This window comes from Oryctolagus cuniculus, chromosome 5 (genome assembly GCF_964237555.1).
Source record: "Oryctolagus cuniculus chromosome 5, mOryCun1.1, whole genome shotgun sequence".
Taxonomy (NCBI): domain Eukaryota; kingdom Metazoa; phylum Chordata; class Mammalia; order Lagomorpha; family Leporidae; genus Oryctolagus; species Oryctolagus cuniculus.
This window is the reverse complement of record NC_091436.1, coordinates 19,729,235-19,753,637: the sequence shown is the minus strand read 5'-3', so window position 1 is coordinate 19,753,637 and position 24,403 is coordinate 19,729,235. Positions and strand designations below refer to the sequence as shown.

Below are 24,403 nucleotides of genomic sequence, written 5' to 3'. Positions count from 1 at the left end.
AGAGAGAGAGAGAAGAAAGCAGACCACCTCCCATGCACTCTGGCATCCTGTATCGTCCCCCCAAGCAAAGCAGGATGCTGGGAAAAAATGCAGCTGACCACAGCAACCTCGCAATTGGCAGGCCCTTCCCCTGTGGATGGAAAGAATAGATTAAAATGAAGAGATCCCGCAGCATACACTTTATCTTCACCGACACACAGGCCCTTCATGAACCCCCCTCTTGTCTTGTGTTCTGGGTACTGTCCTTCCAAAGAGCAAGAAATCCGGTGTCCCTTGTACCTTGTCTGGTCTGTGTGACTTTCTGCAGCTGCGGAGTCAATTGTTCTTTTGCAGCTTTGGATATTCACTCAAGGTGCAGTATGTTTAATCTGGTCAGGCTTCTGTGGGTCGTTCAGGGAAGGCTGAGCAATATCTTATTTTCTGTTTTCAGGCCTCAAAACATCATAGCAGGGCTTCTGCGATTTTTATGTTTTACTTGCATGTATTGATGGTCCTGGAAACTGTTTGGTAATGGACATAGGCAGTGCACACATTTCAGAAGCTACTATGCTTAACATTGAAAAAGCAAGGCCAGATCAGCTTATGGAGTGACAACTCCATGTGCATTGTCCTATGTGACCTTTGACAGTTGATCCTAAATGGATCTTTTTCCCTGCTGTAGAATTTCATTTGGTCAAGATGTACTATCTTTTTTATACTCCGAAAGTTAAAGTCCCAATGAACGTGATAACCACTTCTAATTTAGAAGCCTCATCAGCTACAGGATCAGGAAGCAGCAGCAGTAAATCGCCCACCCTGGAGCCCAGTGCAGAGGGTCAAACTGATTCCCAGGGACAAAGTCCTCCAGGTGACCTTGAACCCAGGGTGAAGTTACAGTGCTATCTGTGCCTCCCCCCAGTGCCTCGGTCACACTGTAGGGACACAATCAACTGCTCACACAGAGAAAAGCTGGCCTCGCCACAGCGCTTGGCACCAGGTAGCTGGTATGCAGCCTTCCCAACAACATTTATATTTCCTTCTCAGCCACTTGGAGCTCCAGGTGCTTTTTATTTTTGGCATTGTTGGGCTCACCACTCCTTCCCAGCGTGGATCTGGATTCAGAGATGCTCACACCAAGCCCAGAAAGACAGTGCCGTGGGTCTGTTATGGGCAATCTTCTTTCCTATGCAAGCCCTCCGTGCCCACGATGACTTGTTCCACAAAAACATTAAAAACATTCTGCTCCTTTTCCCGTTCTACCACAGATTTGGGAATGAAGAAAACAAAAGCCAGGAAGCCTTCACGGCTGGACCTGCCTGCCTCCAGTTCTGAGCGTGAGGCACAGAGGCACTTTGGACAAGGAGAAAGATAAAGGAGGGGCAAAACCCTGAATTAAAACCCCCAAACATTGTTGTTAATATGTATGGTAGCACTGTGGCAAATAAAAAAAAAAAAAAAGTCCTACATGAAGGATCTGTGTGACACCCCAGGGGCCATCAAAGAGGGAGGTACTTTTCTCTGAAGGGAGGAGAGCTTCCACTTTGTTTATGGCCCTGTCCAAATACTGATGGAATTTGTGTATCCAAAAGGCTACTATAGCCTAGGCAGCTTGTGCAAGAGCCTTGGGTGATCACTGACATCATACATAAGACTGTTAAGTGTTAAATTAACAACAAGAGTCATGGTGCACTTAGTCCCCATGCAGGACCTCTGTCCTTAATGAGTTATACTATGAGATAACTGTAACACTTGTTCCCGAACAGTCCTTTATTTCTTGTTGGTGGGGGGGGTGCAAATTGTTGAAATCTTTACTTAGGATAGAGTTGGTCTTCTGTATATAAAGTTAATTTAAAAAATCTTAATGAAGAATGGGATGGGAGAGGGAGGAGGAAGTGGGGCGGGAGTAGGGGTGGGAGGGTAGGTATGGGGGGGAAGAACCACTATATTCTTAAAGTTGTACTTATGAAATTTGTACTCATTAAATAAAAGGTATAGATATGTATTATATATTATATATATATTAACAATAAACACAGCTCTCCACTCTACATGAAAGTCTAGACTTCTCTCCAAGAAACAGTGGAATCTCCCTAGAGAAGACACCGTTAGGTCCTCCGCGCCTTTTTTTGGTGCACATGGCCGTTGGGGGTTCAAGGTTTTATTTTCAGGGCACTCCTGGCTTGCCCTTGACAGAGTGCTCTCAAAATCATTTTAGTTTGTTGGAAAATGTGAATTATTTTGCATTCTCTTCTTCTGATATATTGTTGACAAATAAGTAAAAGTCATTAATACTCAAGATGTCTCTTGTTACTGCTCTCTCTGAAAAAGAACTCCCATGTGTCTGTTAGAGTCACTTGTGTCCCATGACCTTAGCTGACTGAGTCAGTCACAGACCAAACAGACTGTGCCTTTGCCCCTCAATTTCATAAAACACAGTCCGGGAAACATTCATTGACGGGTGGTTTCCCAAAAGTTGTGAAATCTGACAATGGGTTATGCCAGGGTATTCCTTAAAATACCAAGATGCCCTTGAATTTGAACTTAAAAAAAAATGAAAACAAAAAGACTTGATTTAGAATCCTAGGTTTAGGTCTAGTTTTTGAAAGGCATCTATAAAAGTACATGTACTGGACTTGATGCGATGAATAGTAAGTCACATAAAATGTTGGATTTTTCCAATTGAAAAGAAGAAAACCCTGTTCCAGGCTCAAATTGTTGTTTCACATATTTTGGGGAAGTTGCACAAGAGGCAAGTGACTCACTGGGTCACGAACACCAGCACACAGGTGAACGCAGGTATGAGGCCAAGCCCGCACAACAGGTTCTGAAGGCCTAGCAGTTAGTAGAGCAGCTAAAATAAGTGTAGTCTTCATTGGGCTTCCAGAGATGAAAAGTAAACAAAGATTTTCAATAATCCCCCTCCCCAAAATCATCTCTTTCCTCTTAAAAAGCTGCTCTTTTTTGACCCACTTCCCAATTCCACAATCCTCTCAGTTTATGAGCATTTGGGTTTTTTTGTTTTTGTTTTTTGTTTTCTTGTATATTTAAGCACGTTGATCTGACAAGACTGATCCTAATTTGGGGAGGCCAGGAAATAGAGAAAATGTGCCAAATGTAAATAACTACTTTCCTGGATAAAACCATGCATTTTTAGAAAACTCTGCTGTTAGCAAAATGAAGCAGGGATTAGAGGGGAATCTCCATACACATGAAAATTGACTCAGGTGGTCCACTCTGCCTTGGACCAATGCAGTGTTGGCTTCTGGCCTCCTGCACCAGGCTTTGGGGGTCAAACTCAGCTTCTGACCACAGTTGAGTTTTCCTGTGAATGAGCAACTGCACAAGTCCTGTGTGATTAGAAACTGGCCAATGTAGGGAGTTGTGGTTACAACACACAGGGAAGGTTGTTAACAAACACGTGCTTTTATGCATTTGAGCTCTGCTTTCCATCATAAGCTTTGACAACTTCATTGGATTCAAATAGCCAAGAAATGTTCATTAAATGTTTGAAGGTCACAACAACAGAAAGAAATGACCAAAATTCTCCCAGATGTCTGCCATCAGACTTTGTCTGGGTTCTGTTTTTCCTTTTTTTCTTCTTGCAGGAGTGCTGAGTAGGGGGTGTGGGATTTGTGTTTACAAAAATGTTTCTCTGGAGTGACTGGGGAGTCACCGATACTAACACAGATCAGAATGTCACGTGTCTGAGTTGTGCCTGAAATGATGACCACAGATCCAATTCTCCAGGACTTTTGGAGGCAACTGTATTCTCCTGCCTCTTATCAGAAGACCAAGATTATTGTTGGCACCTACATTCTTATACAGCTGTCTCATATCACGTTTTATCTGTTCTAGTAACGTAGCACACAGGATGAATCCCTTGGTAGCTGAAAGTTGTCTTTCTGAACTTGCAACCTTCTCCTTGCATTCCCGATGGCATTCTTGTATACTGTACACACCTTGAAGTAAGCTGAGAGATAAATGATTACTAGAGTCTGCCATGAAAAAAAAATGCCAAAAGGAACTTGCACCACCCACACAAGGATTGTTCTTGGCCTGGTGACTGGGGCGTGGCATGTTTGAACGTGGCAACGTGAGTTGTCATGTCCTAAGTGGCAGTAATGCTAGGGGATACTTTTCTTCTCTGACTTGTATTATTATCTCTTTGAATGAGACATATCTCAGCCTTGAATCATAACTGTGGGAAATGCCTACACCCATCTCACCTCAACATATGTAAATTCCATTTCTCCCAAGACTACCAGCTTGGTGAGAATGCAACCGTCAATATTATGAAAGTGGCTCAACTGAAATGTTTGCCTTCCTGTGCTCGGTCACCTGAGCAGTCCCAGGGACATATCTGACAAGGCAGAACTGGAAATTTATCCCTTCTCTATGGAGACTCTTGCAAGGGAGGCTGACTTTTGGAGCAAACTAATGGTGAGTTGAATGAGGTGTCTAAATATCAAAAACATCATGCTGGGCATTTTCCTTTTGTCTTTTAATAACGTTAAGATGAAAAGGGAATTTGTAATCAAAGGATTATAGTCTTGCTCATTATTTTTGAGAGAATCATGCCTTCTACATACCAAGTAACGTTAGTGGTAAGTGACTTTGAATGAATTGTTCAGGTGGCAATTTTCTAATTTTATTCATGAACGAAAATACTGAGAGCTTGCAGTCATGCAAGACATAATGACCTTACTGAGTACAACTCAATGATGGAAGGGAATTTTAAAGCTAAGCTGGATTTTTAACACAAATGGAGTGTTTCTTGGAAATCTGGTTTGGATTGTTACTCTTGGTGGTCTTTAACCGTGCTTCTCTGCTGATGTCATGTGTGTGTGTGTGTGTGTGTGTGTGTGTGACTATGATCAGAAAACAGGATGAAGGAGCATATTAATGTCTGTTGAAAACCACCTTCTGTGATGTTTCAACTGGGCATATTCAGACCTGCCCTGTTCCTTTTATGTTGCAAAGGGCTGCCGGGTTTATTTCAGATGAATTGGTAGAGTCCTGATCTCAACATGGAATAGCAGAGATCCGCCAACTACAGACTGGTGACCCCATTTTGTAGTGGAATAAACTGAGATCTCTCTACCCAAGCAACCCAGAATTGGGCTGGAAGATCATAGACCCCAGATCCCAATCCAGTGTTTTCCCAATTATTACAACTCAGTGACCTATAGTATAAATTTTCATCTTGTTTTCTCCTTTACAATGTGAACTGAAGCTTCATTGGAAATAGAAAATTCTGTGGCAGACATAGATGATTTTATATTGGATGGTATAACAAATAATTTTTGTGATTTGTGTGTTTTCCCTGGTAGTATGGCAATTCTACTTTCTATGGTGGCATGAAATTAAGGAGCAAATTAAAACATTGGTACTGAGAGTAGTCATATCTGTTCATCAAAGAATGTTCAACTATCTATAATGCCTTAGGTTCAAATGCTGCATCCAAGCTAGTATGCCATATTGCATGCAACTTTGGCGAAAAGAGGCTAAAAAAATAATGAATTATTTCCAAATGTAACTAAAGAGGCACAATTTTCAGATCAATATCCAAATATTTTTTACATTTACCTTTTTTTATTTTTTTTTTATTTTTTATTTTTTGACAGGCAGAGTGGACAGTGAGAGAGAGAGAGACAGAGAGAAAGGTCTTCCTTTTTGCCATTGATTCACCCTCCAATGGCCGCCGCGGCTGGTGCACTGCGGCCGGCGCACCGCGCTGATCCGAAGGCAGGAACCAGGTGCTTCTCCTGGTCTCCCATGGGTGCAGGGCCCAAGTACTTGGGCCATCCTCCACTGCACTCCCTGGCCACAGCAGAGAGCTGGCCTGGAAGAGGGGCAACCGGGACAGAATCCGGAGCCCTGACCAGGACTAGAAACCGGTGTGCCGGCGCCGTAAGGCAGAGGATTAGCCTAGTGAGCCGCGGTGCCAGCCTACATTTACCTTTGACTAACTCATTCATTCATTTACTTAGCAAGCATTCCTTTGACTAACTCATTCATTCATTTACTTAGCAAGCATATTAGTAAATTGTATTCTGGAAACAACCATTTCTAAACTCTTGAAATACTTAAGTTTTTCAAATATCTTTGTTTTTATTGAGCCCAACATAACATAGTCTGGAAATGTAAGAAGGTTTCCTGCAGGGTGGCATTTGTGCCTGGGCTGAAAGCTTATGTAACTGCAGGTTCTCATTGGTTCCAGGGCCAAAAACAAGCTGTGTGGCCCAGGCAGAAGCTGGAAAATACACAAAGTGGTGAGATGTGGCCATGGTCCCCACCCACCCCTGCTGGAGGAGGTCCCCAGATAAGATAGCCAGTCTTGTCAGACCGGTTAGTGGGCCGTCAGGGTGGTCCTGGGGGAGGTTTAGGGTGCAAAATGCTTGCTTTCCCCAGAGGTTGTCTTTAGCAAGATCAAAAGTGCCTCCCTACCCACTCCTTGGAAGCTTCCAATCTTATCATGAGACTAGCAAGAGAGTGGCGATTCCTTCTGAGCTCCCAGTGCACTGCAAGGCAAATTAGGTATCCCACCCTTCTGATGGCTCTTTGTTTTATCATGAGCAAGCCAAACAGGATAAAAGATTACAAATCAGGTCTTTTGATGGGTTTTGTCCCCACCTTGTAACTGAATGTCAAGTTTTTTTCTTCCCCAAAATTGTGCTTCAAAATCCAGGTACCACGTGTCCCTCTCTTGGAGCCCCCCCCTCCCCACCTCTATGCGATACTGGCTGCAGGTCTCTGACTCTAATAAATCTTGCTTTTAAATCTAAAAAAAAAAAAAAAAATGTTGTGCTAAAGAGCTACAGGCATTGAAGATAAACAAGGCCTATGCACCTTCAAGCGAGACTGGTATTCTGTTCAACTTTGATTATCTAAACTGCCTTTTAGAAAAATTCTCTCTCCTCTCTTGGAACCCCTCCTCTATCCCAGGCTCTGCTTCTGCCTCTGCCCTGCATGCTGTCATCAGGTGGGTGGTGACTTCCCGTGAGAAAGCCAGCACAGCAGCCCCAGAGACTGCCTTAGAGGGCTGGCAGCTGCCCAGCAGTGTCTCTTCGGTTCCCTTCCGGCTGGGCACTGAATGGAGTACCTGCCAACTCAGACACCCCAGGCCAGGTAGGGTCCAGGGCAGGAGCGACTGGAACTTATGATGAGTGGCTGGTCAGGCTCAAGAGCTCAGGCTCTGTGTGAATCAACAGAAAGGGGTTATGGAGACTCTGGTACATTTCACAGTGTCTTTCTATCATAACGAATACACCCACCCTCTCTTATGGTCAGCAGGTTGTTATCTTCAGTTTAGGTTGTGAAACATGGAAACTTAATAACAGGATTGGTTCTCCCTGGTTAGCAAGCTGGCTTGGAGTGGGAAAGAGAAGGCACAGCTCCCCGAAGCTGGTGACTTCATAAAGAATATCAAATGTCAGCTCTCAGCCTTCTCTGCCAGGGAGACCCCAGTGGTTCCTCCATCAGAGTGCACTTACCATTTTTTTTATTAGTGCACCTGAGTTCCTGTGTGTCTTCATTCTTGCATAACATCTGTGTCACTTGGATTCACTTCTAGACTGTAAGTATCTGGAGAATGCTTTCTCAAAGAGGATAATAGTGATACCTGGGAATTGAAGTTAAAGTTTACTCCAAGTGCAGATTCAAATCATCAAGGTCGTATGATAGTTATGGACAACTGGTAGACCAGATGTCTGCCTTGCACATACCTTAGGACAGCTTTGGTAAGCATAGTCTGTACATAACAAGGCAAGCAGCAGTGGGTGTGAGCTGCATGCACAACACTTTAGGAAAGAGGACAGCAATAACTGGCTACATAGTCCTACCTGATCATGTCCACCTCAGACACCCAGGCCATCTTTCTTTTTTCAAGTCTAAAAGTTCCTAATTTGTCCCCATCCCTTTCTCCAGATGAGCTCATCTGAACACCTTCTCATTAAAACACCAGACGAGTTTCGCTGAGCCTTGCCTCTGTCCTAAATCTTCCATCTCTGCAGACAGCACAGAGGCAGAAAGATGTGATCTTAACTCATGAAGGTCGAAAAATAATTGAGAGGCAAGATACACACGCATGAAACAATTAGAGAGCAAAATCATATATAATTGAATAGCAGAGGGCATGGTTCATAAATGAAGCAGAATAGTGATTCTGAAGTCAGGAAGGCAGTAAGCCCTGGAAGAGTCAAAGAAGTTTCATGAAGGAAACTGATAGGAACGGATAGACTGAAACAGAGCAGGGTGAGCCTTGTGGAGAAGGAGAAGGCACTGAGGCAGAGACACACCAGCTGTGGACAGGACACAGGCCTGGGAAAAGACGTGTTAAGACATGGGGGCCATGGGAGGTGTCGGGAAAGTAGAATGGCACAAGGACAGCAGTGTGTAAGGCAAAATGAGTCTGCTAGGGCAGATGGGATTCTGAAGATTTTCAAGGTCAGTTAGAAAGTTGTTACAGGACCAGACATACAGGACAGTGGAATGGGGAAGAGAAGCCTGTTTCTGAGGGAAGATAGGGAACATGAGATGACTGGAGGGATTCTTCTGAGTACAAGCTACATAAAGTTAGTGTATTATGGGTTTCCTGCCTAGGCAACAGTCTGTCTTCATTTGGGATAACAGAGAAGTCTTGGGGCTGGCGCTGTGGCATAGTAGGCTAAGCCTCCTCCTGCCACACAAACATCTCATATGGGCACTGGTTTGTGTCCTGGCTGTTCCTCTTCCAATCCAGCTCCCTGCTGATGTGCCTGAGAAACCAGTGGGAGATAGCCCAAGTGCTTGGGACCCTGCACCCATGTAAAAGACCTGGGAGGAGCTCCTGGCTCCTGGCTTCAGCCTGGTCCAGCCCTAGCCATTGCAGCCTTTTGGGGAGTGAACCAGCAGAAGGAAGGTCTCTGTCTCTCTGTTTCTCCCCCTTTCTGTAACTGTGCCTTCCAAATAAATAAAATAGATCTTTTTAAAAAGACTTGAGATAGAGAGAAAAAAGAGAGAAAGCCTCAGTCTTCTCCTTGGTTCTACTCCAAGGCCCCCCAACCTTTCTCATGAGTCTCTCCCTGTTCTTTGAGTTAAACAAATACTTTCTAGAAAAGCCTCCAGGCAAGGCCTGGTTGGGGCATAGAGGGTAAATCCACAGCCTGCAATGCCAGCACCCTGTATGGCTGCTGGTTTGTATCCTGGCTGCTCCACTTCCAACCTAGCTCCCTGCTAATGGGCTGGGAAAAGCACGGAAGATGGCCTCCTCTCCCTCACCACTGTCTTTATTCACATCATCTGGTCTGCCTGCTGATATTTGGAGACTTGGCTGTGCACTTCTGTCCTGTCCCATGGGACATCAACTAGGGCCAAGCACCTAGAAGGAGAAATGAAGGGACAGGAGACACAAAGAAGGCAGCAAGACAAGAGTCCTGATCAAGTTGCAAATTTTATTTTTCAACCACACACTTATATATCATAAAGGCAGGGTGTCGGGCGGGGGAAGGAGGGGCGTTTAGGAGGGCAGGACATTGGGCGGGGGAAGGAGGGGGAGCTTATCTTGTAGCTGCAATGCTTGTGCAAGTAGGGGAAAGGTTACAAGGTCTTAAGGCACAAGGTCACACAAGGTTGCGTTATCAGTACTCTCCGGCCTGGGCTGTCTAACCCTGCCTCAGTAGTTTTCCACTAGGAGGCCACATGCTGCATGGTCCCTGACACACTTCAGCTTAAGATGATTAACTTTTCCATTCATATATGTAGTTGTGTTTTTTTAAAAAAAGATTTGATTTATTTACTTGAGAGGTAGAGTTATAGGCAGAGACAGGGTGAGAGAGAGAGAAAGGTCTTCCATCTGCTGGTTCACTCTCTCTCTTTCTTTTTAAAGATTTATTTATTTGTTTGAAAGTCAGAGTTGCAGAGAGGCAGAGGCAGAAGCAGAGAGAGAGAGAGAGAGATCTTTCATCTGCTGGTTCACTTCCCAGATGACCACAAGAGCTAGAGCTGTACCGATCTGAAGCCAAGATCCAGGAGCTTCTTCTGGGTCTCCCATGTGGATGCAGGGCCCCAAGGACCTGGGCCATCTTCTACTGCTTTCCCAGGCCATAGCAGAGAGCTGGATCAGAAGTGGAACAGCCAAGACTCGAACCGGCGCCCATACGGGATGCCAGGACTGCACACAGCTGCTTTACCCACTACGCCACAATGCCAGCCCCTGGTTCACTCTCTAAATGACTGCAATGGCCTAAGTTGGGCCAATCCAAATCCAGGGACCAGGAACTCCCTCTGGATCTCCCATGCAGCTGCAGGGGCCCAAGCACCTGGACCATCTTCCACTGCTTTCCCAGGCCATAAGCAGAGAGCTGGATTGGAAGAGGAGCAGCTGGGACACAAACCAGCACCCATATGGGATGCCAACACTACAGGCAGAGACTTAACCTACTATGCCACCGCGCCAGACCTTCTGCCCCACCCCCACCCCCTGGCCCTGTAATTGTATTTGACATAAAGTTCTCATCTACAGGAAAAAAAGACACACAGTTCACCTGATGGTTTGGAAGAAGCATCACGGTACCACATCAGGCACACAAATGAACAAAACCAAGGGGTTGTTTGCTGAGACAGATCAGCCTTCTTAGGTTTCAGGAGAAATTTTTTAATCATCTAATGAAAGAACTGGACCCACATAGTCTTTTTATAATTGTTCTTATTTTAGTTAGCATTTTTAGCCAACATTTAAAACTCCCAAGAGTTCACCTAAGAACCCAGAGACAGATTTTCCTTCCAAAAAGAATCAGAAGATACGAAAGTGATCAGCGAGGTCTGAATATATAGCTGTGCCCCATAGATGGGACCAGCATTCTCCTCCCTGTCTGCTTCTCGCAGTGCTCGCCCTGGCCTGTGAATCTTTCAGCACAGGAGCACCAGCATAACCAATCTATCATTTCCCAGACAAGGAAATCAGCCCAGAGCAGTTCGGTAACGTTATCAGTACTGCCCGGGAGGTGAGGTCGGGGGCTGAATATAGAGTAGGACCGAGCTTGGCCCTGAGTTCTTGATCCCTCTTCCCCTCTTTTGGGGACTGTGGCTGTTTCTTGAATACAGGACCGGAAATGTTGGTGAGCAGGAAGAAGGCAAAAGCTGGGGTGTGGGAAGAAGCTCAGCAGAGAAAGGGGTGTTGAGCAGGTGATCCTGACAGCAGAATGGCGACCTTGTAGTTTTATTTGCTACTTGGGATGCCAAGAAGGATCACGGTTCATAGTGAGTTTCCCCTTTGTTATAATTTCTCAAGATTAAAACAAAAAAAAATAGTCTTGGAAATATGGCAGTTGGGATACAACATTGTAAGCATCTCTATTAAAAACATCCCATACGCCTAAATGGAACTTAACTGAATAAAAAGAAGTAGGTGTGCGTTTTCTTCTTGTCCCCTTGCCTTTCCTCCCTGGTTGCATCTCTTTAGAACTCTGGCCTGAGCTGTTGGCTCTGTTTGTCTCTGTCTCGAATATGTTACAATGACATTGGCTGTTGGCTAGGAGTTCAGACAGTGCTGTGATCGCCGCCGGCTCACAGGGCCTGCCGGAGGGGGCCGCCATCATCCTGCTTCTCATTATTGATGTGACCTCTGCTGTGTTTCTGTCCAGTGTGATTCTGGATGCGATTCAGAAAACACCTGCTGAAATCCTTGCAAGAAATCCACGTGCGTGCCAAGGCAAGGTGATTGGTGTCGCTCTTGAACACGCTGAAGGTCAACCCCTTGGCTCTCCTCTAGTAGTTATGTTAACGAAAGTCAGAATTCTTTACTGAGTGAATTTTAAAACAGACCTGGCACAGACTGGCATTTCTACTCGTGGTGTAGGAATTCTCAGAGCATGCTTCTACCTGAAATGGAAGGAAGATGGAGAATTAGCAGGGCATTGGGGGTTACAGATAGAGAAGGAAGAGAAGTACTCCATGTTCTTGGAAATAGAGGAAAGCTTCAAAATTAATCTTTGCTCTCTCCCTTCACTATTCCAACCTCGTCCTCCTCAAAGCACTTAAACCTCTTATTTGAGGGAGCTTGTCATCTTCCCTCCCAAACTCCAGGAGCTTTTGGCTGATGAACAAGATTACTTCCTTTTTATGGGGGAGGCTACTTCAGCCCTGCCATTATGCTGTTAGTTTTTAATCTCGATTCCACATCCACTCTACTATGTAAATAAATGAGCTGTATACGAGAGACAACAACACTTAACACTAAGATATGGAAAACTATCAGACATAAAAAATGTGTTTGGTCTTGGACCACTTTGATATAATAACCTTAATGATGACATGGTAATAATAACCAACAGATGTGGCAAGCTTAGTAAGTGCCAGAAGCTGTGCTGGATATTTCTTAGGTATTATGTAATTTAGCCTTCATAATATCCCTAAATTCTTCTAAAATGATTAAAATAATGGTACATATGGGTAAAGTTTTGTTTTAGACACCAAAATTCCAGAGGGATGCAGTCAAACAGAAGTACATTGCAAAGTGGAGATGGGACCAGCAGTCCAGGACAAGTGCGATTCTCAAAGTTGAGCCACAGAATCTCCGAGGAGGCCGATTAAAATGCAGATTACTGGGCCCACCCCTGGGTACCTCCACCAAGATTTTCTGATTCCGTGGGGACTGACCATTTTCATGTGTGTCAGGGGATGCCTGTACTGCTGGTCTAGGGTGCACGCTTTGAGAACTACTGGCCTGGAGCTCCAAACTGTACACCAGTAGAACCAGTGAAGTAACCCAGAATGCTTACCTTTGGGAAGAGCCTGCTCTGTGGTGCACAAGCCACCTCCAGAGACCTGTTAAAGGGCTGCCGTGTGTTAATGCCAGCCAGGACCTGAACTGGAACAGGGGGATGTGACTTGCGGCGCGCATTGGCTGAGAGCAGCAAGAGTGGATGGAGTGAGCTGCCTGGGAAGGCCACAGTCAAGGAGCTTGGAAAGAGCTCAGCAGAAGGTAGAGGGCGGCTGGGTGAGGATCACACCTGGGCGGCCCTGAGGCTAGACGCAGCTTGCAGATGTGCTATGCTGGGCATGCAGGGCTCGGGGGCATTTTATCTTGAATGCTGTTGAAGGTATATATCCTCCAGTTCCCCCAGTCTGTACTCTCTCTCAGCCTCACCGAGTCACCCTTATATACTCATTAGCCAGGTCCCACAGTCCTGGAGCCATTGTACACAGTGACCAAGCAACAGGCGAATTCTAGATTAGGTCATGTTTTGCATTTTCCAACCATAAAGAGAAAGGGCCACTAGGGAAAGTGACCCTTGTGTGTTCACTTGTAGGACACAAACATGCAATCATACCCTGGGGTGGAGGCCACATAGAAAATTTGTCCTGGGGCCAGCGTTGTGGCATAGCGGGTTGAAGCCCTGGCCTGAAATGCCGACATCCCTTATGAGTGCTGGTTCTAGTCCCAGCTGCTCCTCTTCTGATCCAACTCTCTGCTGTGGCCTGGGAAGGCAGTAGAAGATGGCCCAAGTCCTTGGGCCCCTGCACCCATGTGGGAGACCCAGAAGAAGATCCTGGCTCCTGGCTCCTGGCTCCTGGCTCCTGGCTCCTGGCTCCGGATCGGCTCAGCTCCAACCATTGCAGCCATCTGGGGAGTGAACCAGTGGATGGAAGACCTTTCTCTCTGTCTCTACCTCTCTCTGTAACTCTATCTTTCAAATAAATAAGATATATCTTTTTTTAAAAAAAAAAAAATGAAAGAAAGAAAACTGGTCCTACAAAGGAAGCCAGCTCTGAGATTGCCACTCGGTTCGGTGTTGCCTGGTGTGTGCTTCTCAGCAGAGCACGGCTGTGGTTCCATGGGCAGATCTGACCCGCGGTGGCTGCAGGGACTGAATGGCAAAAAAGATGACTGGTGACTGTGGCTAAACCCACCTTTTCCATCCCCCTGCCCCGCACACATTGCCCAGGTCTGCCCTCCCCAAGCCCCCCTGACAGTTCTACCACACTGGAGGACAGGCAGCCCACGAGTCACAGAAGGAAGCCAAGGAGAAGTCTTAAGGGCAATGATCATGTCTTGGAAGAAGGGGAAATTATAAAATAATAGCAGCTGACACCAAGAGTGGAGGATTCCCAGGAAGAAAACCGTGTATAAACATTTCTGGGGAAAGCAAGAGTAAAGGAAAATGCAAAGACAAAATAAAGAAATGGGAAATGTGCATGAATTGTTACAAGAACTATATTGGCTGTGGCAGGTGATTTGTGCTTGGGATGGTTAAGAGAAACCCAGAGAAGAGGGAGCACGTGTCCTCTGGAAGAAGCCCCATCGGATGTCCGATGTTCTGATGAGGTCTTCTCCACCTTTGCCTCCTGGTTCGCCCGTGAGGTGTTTGGGCAGCAAGTTCCCAGGCCGGCACACGGCTTCTCCGTTGTGTGCGTTCTATAGGGCACTGGCCTCGCAGATGGGAGAGCTCGGCACGGTGTGTGCCCCCTTCCTTTGGTCATCTTTCCATTTGCTCTTTTCCTCTCCTTCCCTCCTTTCTCTTCTGTTTTTCCTCTGCCACATCGAATGTGGCTGAATCCCAATACGGAAAGGAGAGTGTGGGAAGAGCTGTGCTGCAGGATTTCTCCAATAATAGCCTTGGCAGGTGATTTTTTTGCACATCCAGGCTGAGTCATCTTCCTATAACTGCGATCAGAGCCTGTATCCCTCCCAGGAGAAAAAACACTTATATTGACGTGTTTATGTTTTGGAATAATAATATTTGTCCATGTGAAAATATGTGCGATTCCTTTCTGCCACACCATATGGCTTATTACTATGCATAATCCAAACAGTGGCAGCTGCTGCCGAAAGCGCGAATGAGTATTCTTGAATTTCCACAGTCTCACTAGTTACCCACCAGAAACCTAATAGTGGTGCCTCCCGTTAATCCATTAACTTCTTCATTATTGTCTCAGAAGCTCATTTTTCTAGGCAATTCATTCTGCCCAGCAGAAAAGCTCTCTTTCAACCCTACCCCCACCCAACCGGTAGCCCTTCCACTTCAGGGATGTGGGCGTGTATGATCCAAAGCCGTTGGCAACCGAAGGTCTCAGTTTGGGTTTGGTTGGCAGATGACAGCTGCCAGAGAAATTTCAGTGAATGAAGCCACTGTGGCTTCCTCCACTGCTGAACCACATGGTGTATTTGGGGCTAATCAGACGCTAGTGGGCACGGAAGCAGTTCATGATTCCACCCCCTCTCCCCTTGGTGTTCCTTGGAGAGACTCTGGTATCATGGAAAACGTAGGGGATCACTGTCTATAGAACAGGTGAATGTAGCTTGCAGCAATCCTTGTGATTGAAAGTAGGAAGTGATTCGTGGACTAGGTGCTGGATGCTACTGTAGAAGCCACCATGAGCAACAGTGCAAATAGACCAATGTCATGGGGGTGAGGGAACATTTGGAAGGCGGGATCAGTTGTTCTGAGTCCTCCCAAAAGCTGGAGTTTCTGCAAAAACAAAAAATTCTTTATAGTGATTCTAAGCCTCACCATGGTAAACATGCAGACTGTTCAGAAAAAAAAAAAATCCTGTCTAAATGCCCCAAAATTTGAGCCAAAATGAGGGGATTTAGAAAAGTGCTTCAAATTGCCACTTCAGTTGGGTTAGTCATAAAATGACCTTACATTTGCATGGCAGATTTTCACATATGAAAATTACAAAACATCAGCTTTGAGGCTTTTGTTATGATTATCAGGTGGCACAAATCAATGGGCATTTGTGGGACTGGGAAATTCTGTCTGGCATTGCCTCGGCCTCTGCTGCCCACAAGGGGTATCCCCAACTCCCCCGTATCAGTTGTCTTCTTGCAGCCATTTGTCTCTTTCAGGTGTCTATTGGTCGGCCCTCTAAGTACCTGCAACTTTTATCACGAGTTATAATAGGGTGATTTATCAATGTCATGCATCTCACTCAGCAACACGAGAGCAACTCTAAGATATTATGGAGTTGGTCCACACCCCTGGCCTTTTAACTACACTCCTGCAATGCGAAGCGGTGTTTCTACCTCTATCATTCCAGAACTTGTCAACAGGTCCTGGGGGCAGCCGTAGCTTTGCCCTGCACTTTGCTGAGCCCCAGCCTTTGTCTGCAGGGTGTATGACATCACTGTTTCATAAGCTTCTTTTCTGTTTCCCAAAAATAATCTGAGAGCATCCCATGTCATTGTTTGTGGTTAAGAAGGGTGTGTGGACATGCGTACGCACCTCGCTCCTCTGGGTTTTTTTATTATTATTATTATTTGAAAGTCAGAGTTACTGAGAGGCAAGAAGCAGAGAGAGAGACAGAGAGAGAGAGAGAGAGAGTCTTCCATCTGCTGTTTCACTTCCCAGATGGCCACAGCAGCTGGAGCTGCACTGATCCGTAGCCAAGAGCTTCTTCCAGATCTCCCGTGCAGGTGTAGGGGCCCAAGCACTTGGGCCATCTTTTACTGCTTTCCCAGGCCCTAGAAGAGAGCTTTATCAGAAGTGAAGCAGCCAAGACTTGAGTCGGCACCCATGTGGGATGCCAGAACTGCAGGCAGCAGCTTTACCGGCTACATCATAGTGCCAGCCCCACCCCTGTGTTTCTTATACGCGAATCAGTCTGACCTAGGCTTAGTCAAGCTAAAATGTTATTTTAAGGCTAAATAGTCCTAATATATCTTCCTAATAGAGGCTGTCCATTCTTGCTTTTCCCCAATATGGAAAGTTCAGCCCTGACCATGCCCCAAACCTGACGAGCAGGGAACTAACTCTTGAGCAGTGACCAGTACACTATCCTAAACTTGGTGTCTGGTGCTGAGTCCCGGCCCCCTGTCTGCAGACCCACATCTGATTTTCTACCACACCCAGCCTGTGAGCATACATAAAATGCTGCCATTTCTGATCTAGGCTTAGATCTTCCAGCTCAAATACAGCTACCCCACGTCTGCCCCCTGGTGGTGCTGCGGAGCAAGCTCTACCCTTGTGTGCTCTGTTTCCCTGAGGCTCTGTAGCCAGAAATAGGCCGCATTATCATTTTCAGGTTCCCTGGGCACTTTTGCCTTTGGGAACCCTTTCCTCTATAACAAAAATATTTTGAATTATATTTCAAAATGGTGTCAGTGTAAAGATAAATTATATATGAAAACATCTTCTCTAACCTAAAAGCATTTTCTTCTGAATTTAATTTCTTTGAAAGAAGTTAATGCACTTTCCTAGGCCCCTAAAATATCATGGGTCCTACACTCTGCACCCAGAGCACCTGCTAGGTACGCCAGCCCCACGCTGGTAACACACCTACATGGCAAGCCCTACTGCCTTAGACCAATGTTGCCCACAGTTCAATCCTTTGCAAACCACATTGTAAAATTATATCATGTTGAATGAATGTCACCACTACTCATTTTCACCTAATTTTTCTTTAAATTTACCTCCTTTGAAATTTTGATCACTGTTATTTTTGAAAGGAAGTTCATGTCCCCAGCATATAGCACGTGTAACTTGCCCCACATAGAAAATACACATCAGTGTAAGTGAACATAAATATATTAGGCAACTTTTTTAAGTCCTTTTTGTTCATGTTCCACCTAACCAGTCATTTTGTGGTCCTCAGTCTCTCTTCTCCTCCACTAGATTCGTGGCGTGAGTGACCAGGTCGGTCATCAGCTCACAAGTGCTCCATCTGTTCAGAGATTTTTATTTGTCCACTGACACTGGTTACTATCCAGGTTCTGCTCCAAAGTAGATGAAGCCACTTGACCTGTGCAACTGAGTTAGCCTCCTGCCCATCGGCTGGACTTTCCCGGAAAACACAACTGGTGTTGCAACCCCACCTTACTATTTCCTCCAGAGGAGCACCATTCAGCACAGCCCTCGGTGCTGATGGAGATGTCCTGACCATGCACCTGCCAATGCAGCCCGGCCCCCACCCCGCACCTACCAGGTTCAAAAATGTGGCTAATAGGACCGAGGAACTAAGTGTTCCTTTTATCTGGGTTTACTTCACTGAGATTTAAAGTCAACAGCCACAAATGGCTAAGGCTACCCACTGAGATTTTAACCAATGACCACTCTTCTCGGTCCATCCCAGAAGTGTTCAGTTAAATTCTTTCCCCTTCCCCCAGGCCTGCCATGCCGCACAGCCGGCCAAGTTCAGTGGGGAGATGGATGAGACTTGGCTGTTGTCTCTGGGTGGAGGAATGGGACCACAGGAGACAAGAATAGAACTCAGAGACCTGCATACTGCAGGGAGCCCAAGAGATGTAGGAGAGGCAGGAACCAGAAATCAGGACATCAAAGTTAATTTCCTCCTGCTTTTCAGTTGTGCAACAGCACTAAAAAGCTAAACCATATAACATTTTATTTCCTGACCATGATCCTCTTGGTCTCTTTTAAGACAGCCATCAGTCAGCGTCAAACCTTAGGTAGTGTAAGCTATCTACCCACAGTTGTCATTAACCTGCCCAATCTAGAAACTGCACCGGAGCTTCAGTGTTCAAATGCAGGTAGCAGTTATACTGAGTCAGATTCAAGGGGAAAAGTAATACTTCCTCACACACTCCAGCATGGCCGCATGTCCCCGGGTGGCCTGTTAGTAACAACCCTCCCCTGGGAGGCTCACGCAGGGCTGACCACCATCCGTTCCCACCTCATCTCACCCCTGCCTCCTTTCCAGCCGGAACCCCACTTTTTATGGACTGCAACCTCTTATGGGAGAACACGAACTCAAGGACAGCAGTGCTGTGTGAGGCTCTCAGAAGAGGAGAGAAAAGTTGATTATTGAACCCAATTGTGGAATTCCATTTCCCTTCCCCCTTCCTGCTGTTGGAGGGTCCATGACGTAATACTTACCAATATGACGCTAAGAGGAGTCTGCTAAAGATCTTCTAGAAAAACTTCCCGACAGACAAAGAGACTTAAAAGAGATGATCCCTCTTCCTCCCCCTGCAGTGCTGGGTCTACCACAGAAGCCAGAAGCTGCAGCAGCCATCTTTCACCCTTGAAGTCCAAGGGTGACGTGCTGGATGGCAGGGAGGAGGGGCACATGTGGTAGCATACTGGAGCAAAACTGATTGTACGGTAGAACAAATGCTGGAACAACCTGGACCTCATGTTTCTGAAATGATAAACCTCCCAGTGGGTGGAGCCATTTGGATTCAGAGGTTCTATTAGTAGCTGAAGTCATCATTATTAAGAGAATCCTTCCAAAAGTTCATGGAGAATGCGATGTAAAAAGTGAGTTCTGTTTTGTTGCAAAACTTTTGGAAGTCCTGCATAGCTCTTTCATAATATGCAGTTTCCAGGAGCTGTTTGAAGACTCCTTGCATAAAATATATTGATTGCCTCTAACTTGACTTCCAATTGTACTCCCCTGGGGCTGGCATTGTGGCATAGTAGGTAAAGCCTCTGCCTGGGATGCCAGTATCTCACATAGGAACCGGTTCAAGTCCCAGCTGCTCCACTTCTGATCCAGCTCTCTGCTGATATACCTGGGAAAGCAACTGGAAAATGGCTGAAGTGCTTGGGCCCCTGTACCCATGAGGGAGACCTGGAAGAAGCTCCTGGGTCCTGGCTTTAGGCTGGCCCAACCCTGGTTGTTGCAGGCAACTGGGGAGTGAACCAGCAGATGGAAACTCTCTCTCTCTCTCTCTCTCTCTCTGAAATCTGCCTTTCAAATAAATAAAATAAATCTTTAAAAAAAAATTGACTCCCCTACAAAAATGACCAGGTTTTCCTGCCTTTTCTAATACAGCTTGTTATTTTATTTCCGGATGCCTCTCTGTTATGAAACCAGACTTTGCCTATTTCTTTGTCTTTGGCATGAACATAAAGGACCAGATGACTGCTTTTACCCACCATCAGGAAATGGACTGAATGCAGTTGATAACAAAAATAAATCCTAAATAGCAAATTATAAATAGTGGTAATAAGGCCATTTGCTTCATTGCCTTTAATTACCCGTATAAAATGCAGGAGGGTTTTTTTCTTTTTTTTTTCTTTTTTTTTTTTTGCATGTTTAAGAAACACAGTCTTTTTCTGCTGAGCTTGGAGTATTGAACGCTTATTTAATGGGCACAATTCCGTCTCCATTGTGGAGAAGGTACAAAGAGTGGTAGCTTTCACCCCAAAGCAGAAGCCCTGCAGGGAGTCTGGCTTGGCTAATGTACGTATTGATGCGCATGTGCATTTCCCATTAATACTAATAGGCCCTAATGTGAATTATAAATCACCTGAATTTTGATCCAGTGTGAATCTGATGCTGGATGATTCGAGAGGAGCTCACAAAGTCCATTTGTCTGGGAGCAATTCCTTCGGAAGCCGAGCTCCTTGTCTGCGACTGAAATATTAATCAGAGGCTGTTTCTTCCTGCTCCCCTCTCGTCCCCTCCCCCCCATCATCCTGAGAGATGAAATAGCCACATCTACGTGGCCATGTGCTCCTGGCCATGTAAAAAATGAGGTTATAGTGAATGAAATACAAAAGGAATGGACAAAAAAAAAAAAAAAAAAAAACGAGGAATCAAGAGAGATTTTCTTTTTCGTGGGGGGGGGGGGGGGGCATGTGCAGGGCCTGGCTGAATTTAGTGCACCTGTTCCTGAATGGGGGCCGGCGTGCAGGGCACACAGCCCACACGTGAGGGATCTTTGCACCCTCCTCCAGCAGCCTGCCTCTTTCTGTCTCTCAAGCCGCCAGCACAGCATTTCCGACCATCAGCATCCGTGGGGGGAGACTACATCCCAACCCCTCTCAGGACGGTTGTCAGCCTGTGTGCCTGGCTCCCTCCCTCTTCCAGGCCAGGGTTTCCAGCCGCCTCCAGCTTCAGCGCCTTCTCCTCTCTGATGGCCCCTCTCACGTGGCTTCTCATCACAGTTGATTGCTCTTGGAGGCTGTCTTAGGTTTTACTCTGTAATAGGCAAAAAAAGAAAAAGTGCACTCTAAGAAAAAGAACGCACGCAGTACTTTCCCCCGATGCTTCTTTCAGAGATAACAAAAATAAGCAACCGACAGAAATGGAAATGCAGATGCCAGGCAGAAAGCCTATAGAATCTTCACGCACTGCTAGACCATCTCTCGGAATGATGAAAAATGAGCACAGGAAGTGGCCTGTGGCAGCACTTCGGTAGTGTTCTGCCCAGGAACCGTGGCTTTCCTTGGCTAGCAAAGCCCTGGCACCCGGATGTGCCACATGGGCATGGCAAATTCTCAAAGGACTTCTGCCCCTTTCATACAAATGGGAATTAGGGCTCATTGAAGACACCACAGGGGCCAGTGTTGTGGCAAAGCAAATAAAGCCACTGCCTGCGATGTCAGCATCCCACGTGGATGCTTGTTTGTGTCCTGGCTGCTCCACTTCTGATCCCACTCTGTCTTTCCTGGGAAAGGCAGTGGAAGATGGCCCAAGTGTTTGAGGGCCTGCCACCCATGGAGGAGACTTGCATGAATCTCCTGGCTCCTGGCTTCAGCCTGGCCCAACACTGGCCATTGCAGCCATCTTGGAAGTGAACCAGCAGATGGAACATCTCTCTCTTCCTCCTTTCCTCCCTCTCTCCTTCCCTCCCTCCCTCTGTGTAACTCTGACTTTAAAATAAATAAGTCTTTTTTAAAAGAATAAAAAAGAAAATTCTGCAAAAGCAGAATCAGTGCTTTCCAGATGAATAAGTTGGAAGTCATTTGATTCCTTCTCTATTCCAAGAGAGTAGGGGTGATGAAGTAGAGTTACTGGAGTAGGCTTTTAAATCCAACATGTCTTAATTCCCCCAAAACCATGTGAAACTCTCCATGAATCCTGGGGTCTACAAAACCTTTCAGAATTAATATAGACATTATAGTCCACACGAACCCAAGAGAATGTTAGGAATAAATTAAACTTTAATTAATAATAATTGAGGGGGCAGGTGTGTGATGTAGCGATTAAGATGCCAGCTAGGATTCCTGCATCCCTATAGGAGTACCTGGGTTCAATACCCAGCTCTGGCTCCTGACTCCAGCTTCCTGCTAAGGCAGACCCCAGGAGGCTGCAGTGACCGCTTAGGGAGTTGGGTCCCTGCCACTCACACAGGAAACCTGAATGGTGTTCCTAGCTCCCAGCTTCAACTTCAGCCCAGCCTTGGCCATTGCTGGCATGTGGGGAGTGGACAGAAGCTTGCTTTTGCTGTCCCTCCCTCCCTCCCTCCACCTGTTCCCATACACACACACTTTGTGTGTGTTTGTATCTGTCTGTCTGTCCCTCTTACCCTCAAGTAAGTCAATGAAGCTGGTGCTGATGCCAAGGGAGGGTAAATGTGGGGACAAAGCAGAATTGGTGACTCACTGAAGACTAAGAATTAGGACCTTGCGGGTGGGAGAAAATAGGTCTCAACAAACAGTTGTTAAGAAAAGATAGGTCTATAGTTGCTTATTCTCAGTGCTATGTCCAAGATGCCTTGAAAAGTGAACATTTCTGGTGGTAAAACCTGAGTAGACATAGGCCGTTTGTATTCTGGACTCATCTCTCTCATTATGACTGGTAAGAGTTTTACTACAGTAATACTCAGATGTTTGGTAATGGATGATGCTGGTGGATTAAATAATATAAAGATACTTCAAAAAGTTCGTGAAGGGGTGAGCATCGTGGCACAGCAGGCTAAGCTGCCATTTGGGACACCTGTACCCCGTATGAGAATGCTGGCGGGAGTCCTGCTTACTCCACTTCAGGTCCAGTTTCCCGCTAATATGCCTAGAAGGCAGCAGAAGACGACTCAAGTGCTTGGGTTCCTGCCACCCCTGTGGGCGGCCTGAGTGTAGTTCCTGGCTCCGGACTTCTGTCTGGCCTAGCTGCAGCTGTACGGGCATTCAGGCAGCGAACCCGTGGGTGGAAGAGCTTGCTCTCTCTCCTTTCTTTCTTTCTCTCTCTCTCTTTCTCTCTCTGCATTTCAAATAAAAAAAAAAAAAACTTTTTTAAAGTTAATGAAAAGTAGATTTAAAATATAAGTTTAGAAGCAAGTAGTTAGGCCGGTAGCTAAGACACTGGCTAACATGCCCATGGTCCGCATCGGAGTACCTGGCTTTGGCACCCGGCTCTGGCTCCTGGCTTCCGAATCTTTCTAACACCAAACATGGAAGGCAGCAGTGATGGTTCAGGTAGTGAGACAGGGGCTCCCAGACTGCTGCAGGGAAGTTTCTGGAAGGGCATTAAAGGAGGAAGAGACCAAACACTTATTCATTTATTTATTTATTTGACAGGCAGAGTGGACAGTGAGAGAGAGAGAGACAGAGAGAAAGGTCTTCCTTTTTGCCGTTAGTTCACCCTCCAATGGCCGCCACGGCCAGTGCGCTGCGGCCAGCGCACTGCGCTGATCCGAAGGCAGGAGCCAGGTACTTCTCCTGGTCTCCCATGCGGGTGCAGGGCCCAAGCACTTGGGCCATCCTCCACTGCACTCCCGGGCCATAACAGAGAGCTGGCCTGGAAGAGGGGCAGCCGGGACAGAATCCGGCGCCTCCACCGGGACTAGAACCCGGTGTGCCGGCACCACAAGGCGGAGGATTAGCCTATTGAGCTGCAGCACCAGCCCAAGACCAAACACTTATTGAGGCAGTGATATGGTATGATATGATATGATATGATATGATATCGCACATATTCCTAACTGTAGCACATATTTTATATTCTGTCGCACATACTCCTAGCCATAGTCCTGGTTCCCATTTCACAGCCAAGACCAGAAATTGCAAAGTAAGTCACCAGAAATTGCAGTGTGTGGAAGAGCTGCAAAGCACCTTCTCCATGTCTTCCATGCTCTTTCCACGATTCCACAAGATCCCCGTGGCCAGGCGGGTCATGACTGCCGCCAGGCCTCCGTAAGTGTTGCCTTCAGCCGTCCCTTCGATGCCGGAGCCCACATTCCTTCTCTGGGGACACTCGGGAATGAGGAAGACAGGCCGGGAGTGCTGGCCTCGAGAGGGCTGGCAGCGTCACTGTCAGGCACACCTGAGCGGAACTGAGGAATGTCCCCTCTCATCTCCAAGAGAAGCATTCTCTACCCAGTGAACACCCACGTCACCCGGAGTAGTAGTCATAACTCCTCGAGAATAGGCTAGAGCACAGACAGCCCTGGGGCAGTGCGCTGTGGCAAGAAAAGTGGGGAGAACTCAGGACAAAGCCAAAGAAAAGAGAAATCTTAGCCACGCAGAGCACCTGCAAGAGAGAGGCCACGGGGTTAAGCAGCACACAGTTCAAATGAGCGCAAAGGTAGGAGCAGCACACCCCGGGGGGACAGGCTCACCGATGCCTGGAGGGGGCAAATGTGGGGACAACCCAGCCGTGGGGACTCAGCGATGACTAAGAATTAAGGCCTCAGGGATGAGAGAAAGTAGACCTCAACCAGCATGGTTGCGACAAGATCTGGATTGTTCTCAGCTCCCAGCTGCTGCTTGGTCCTGTCCTGGCCATTGCAGGCATTTGGGGAATGAACCAGCAGATGGGG

The 24,403-nt window shown here is 46.4% G+C and overlaps 1 protein-coding gene across 1 annotated transcript in view; it reads left to right on the top strand.

Annotated features, from left to right (window-relative positions):
- The first annotated feature begins 4,147 nt into the window (after nucleotides 1–4,147).
- SASH1 (SAM and SH3 domain containing 1) overlaps nucleotides 4,148–24,403 on the top strand; it is a 324,388-nt gene continuing 304,132 nt past the window's right edge. The window contains exon 1 of the mRNA XM_051855276.2: nucleotides 4,148–4,419. Coding sequence (XP_051711236.2) covers nucleotides 4,375–4,419 — 45 coding nt within the window. The 5' untranslated portion in view covers nucleotides 4,148–4,374. The remainder of the gene's footprint in view (nucleotides 4,420–24,403) is intronic.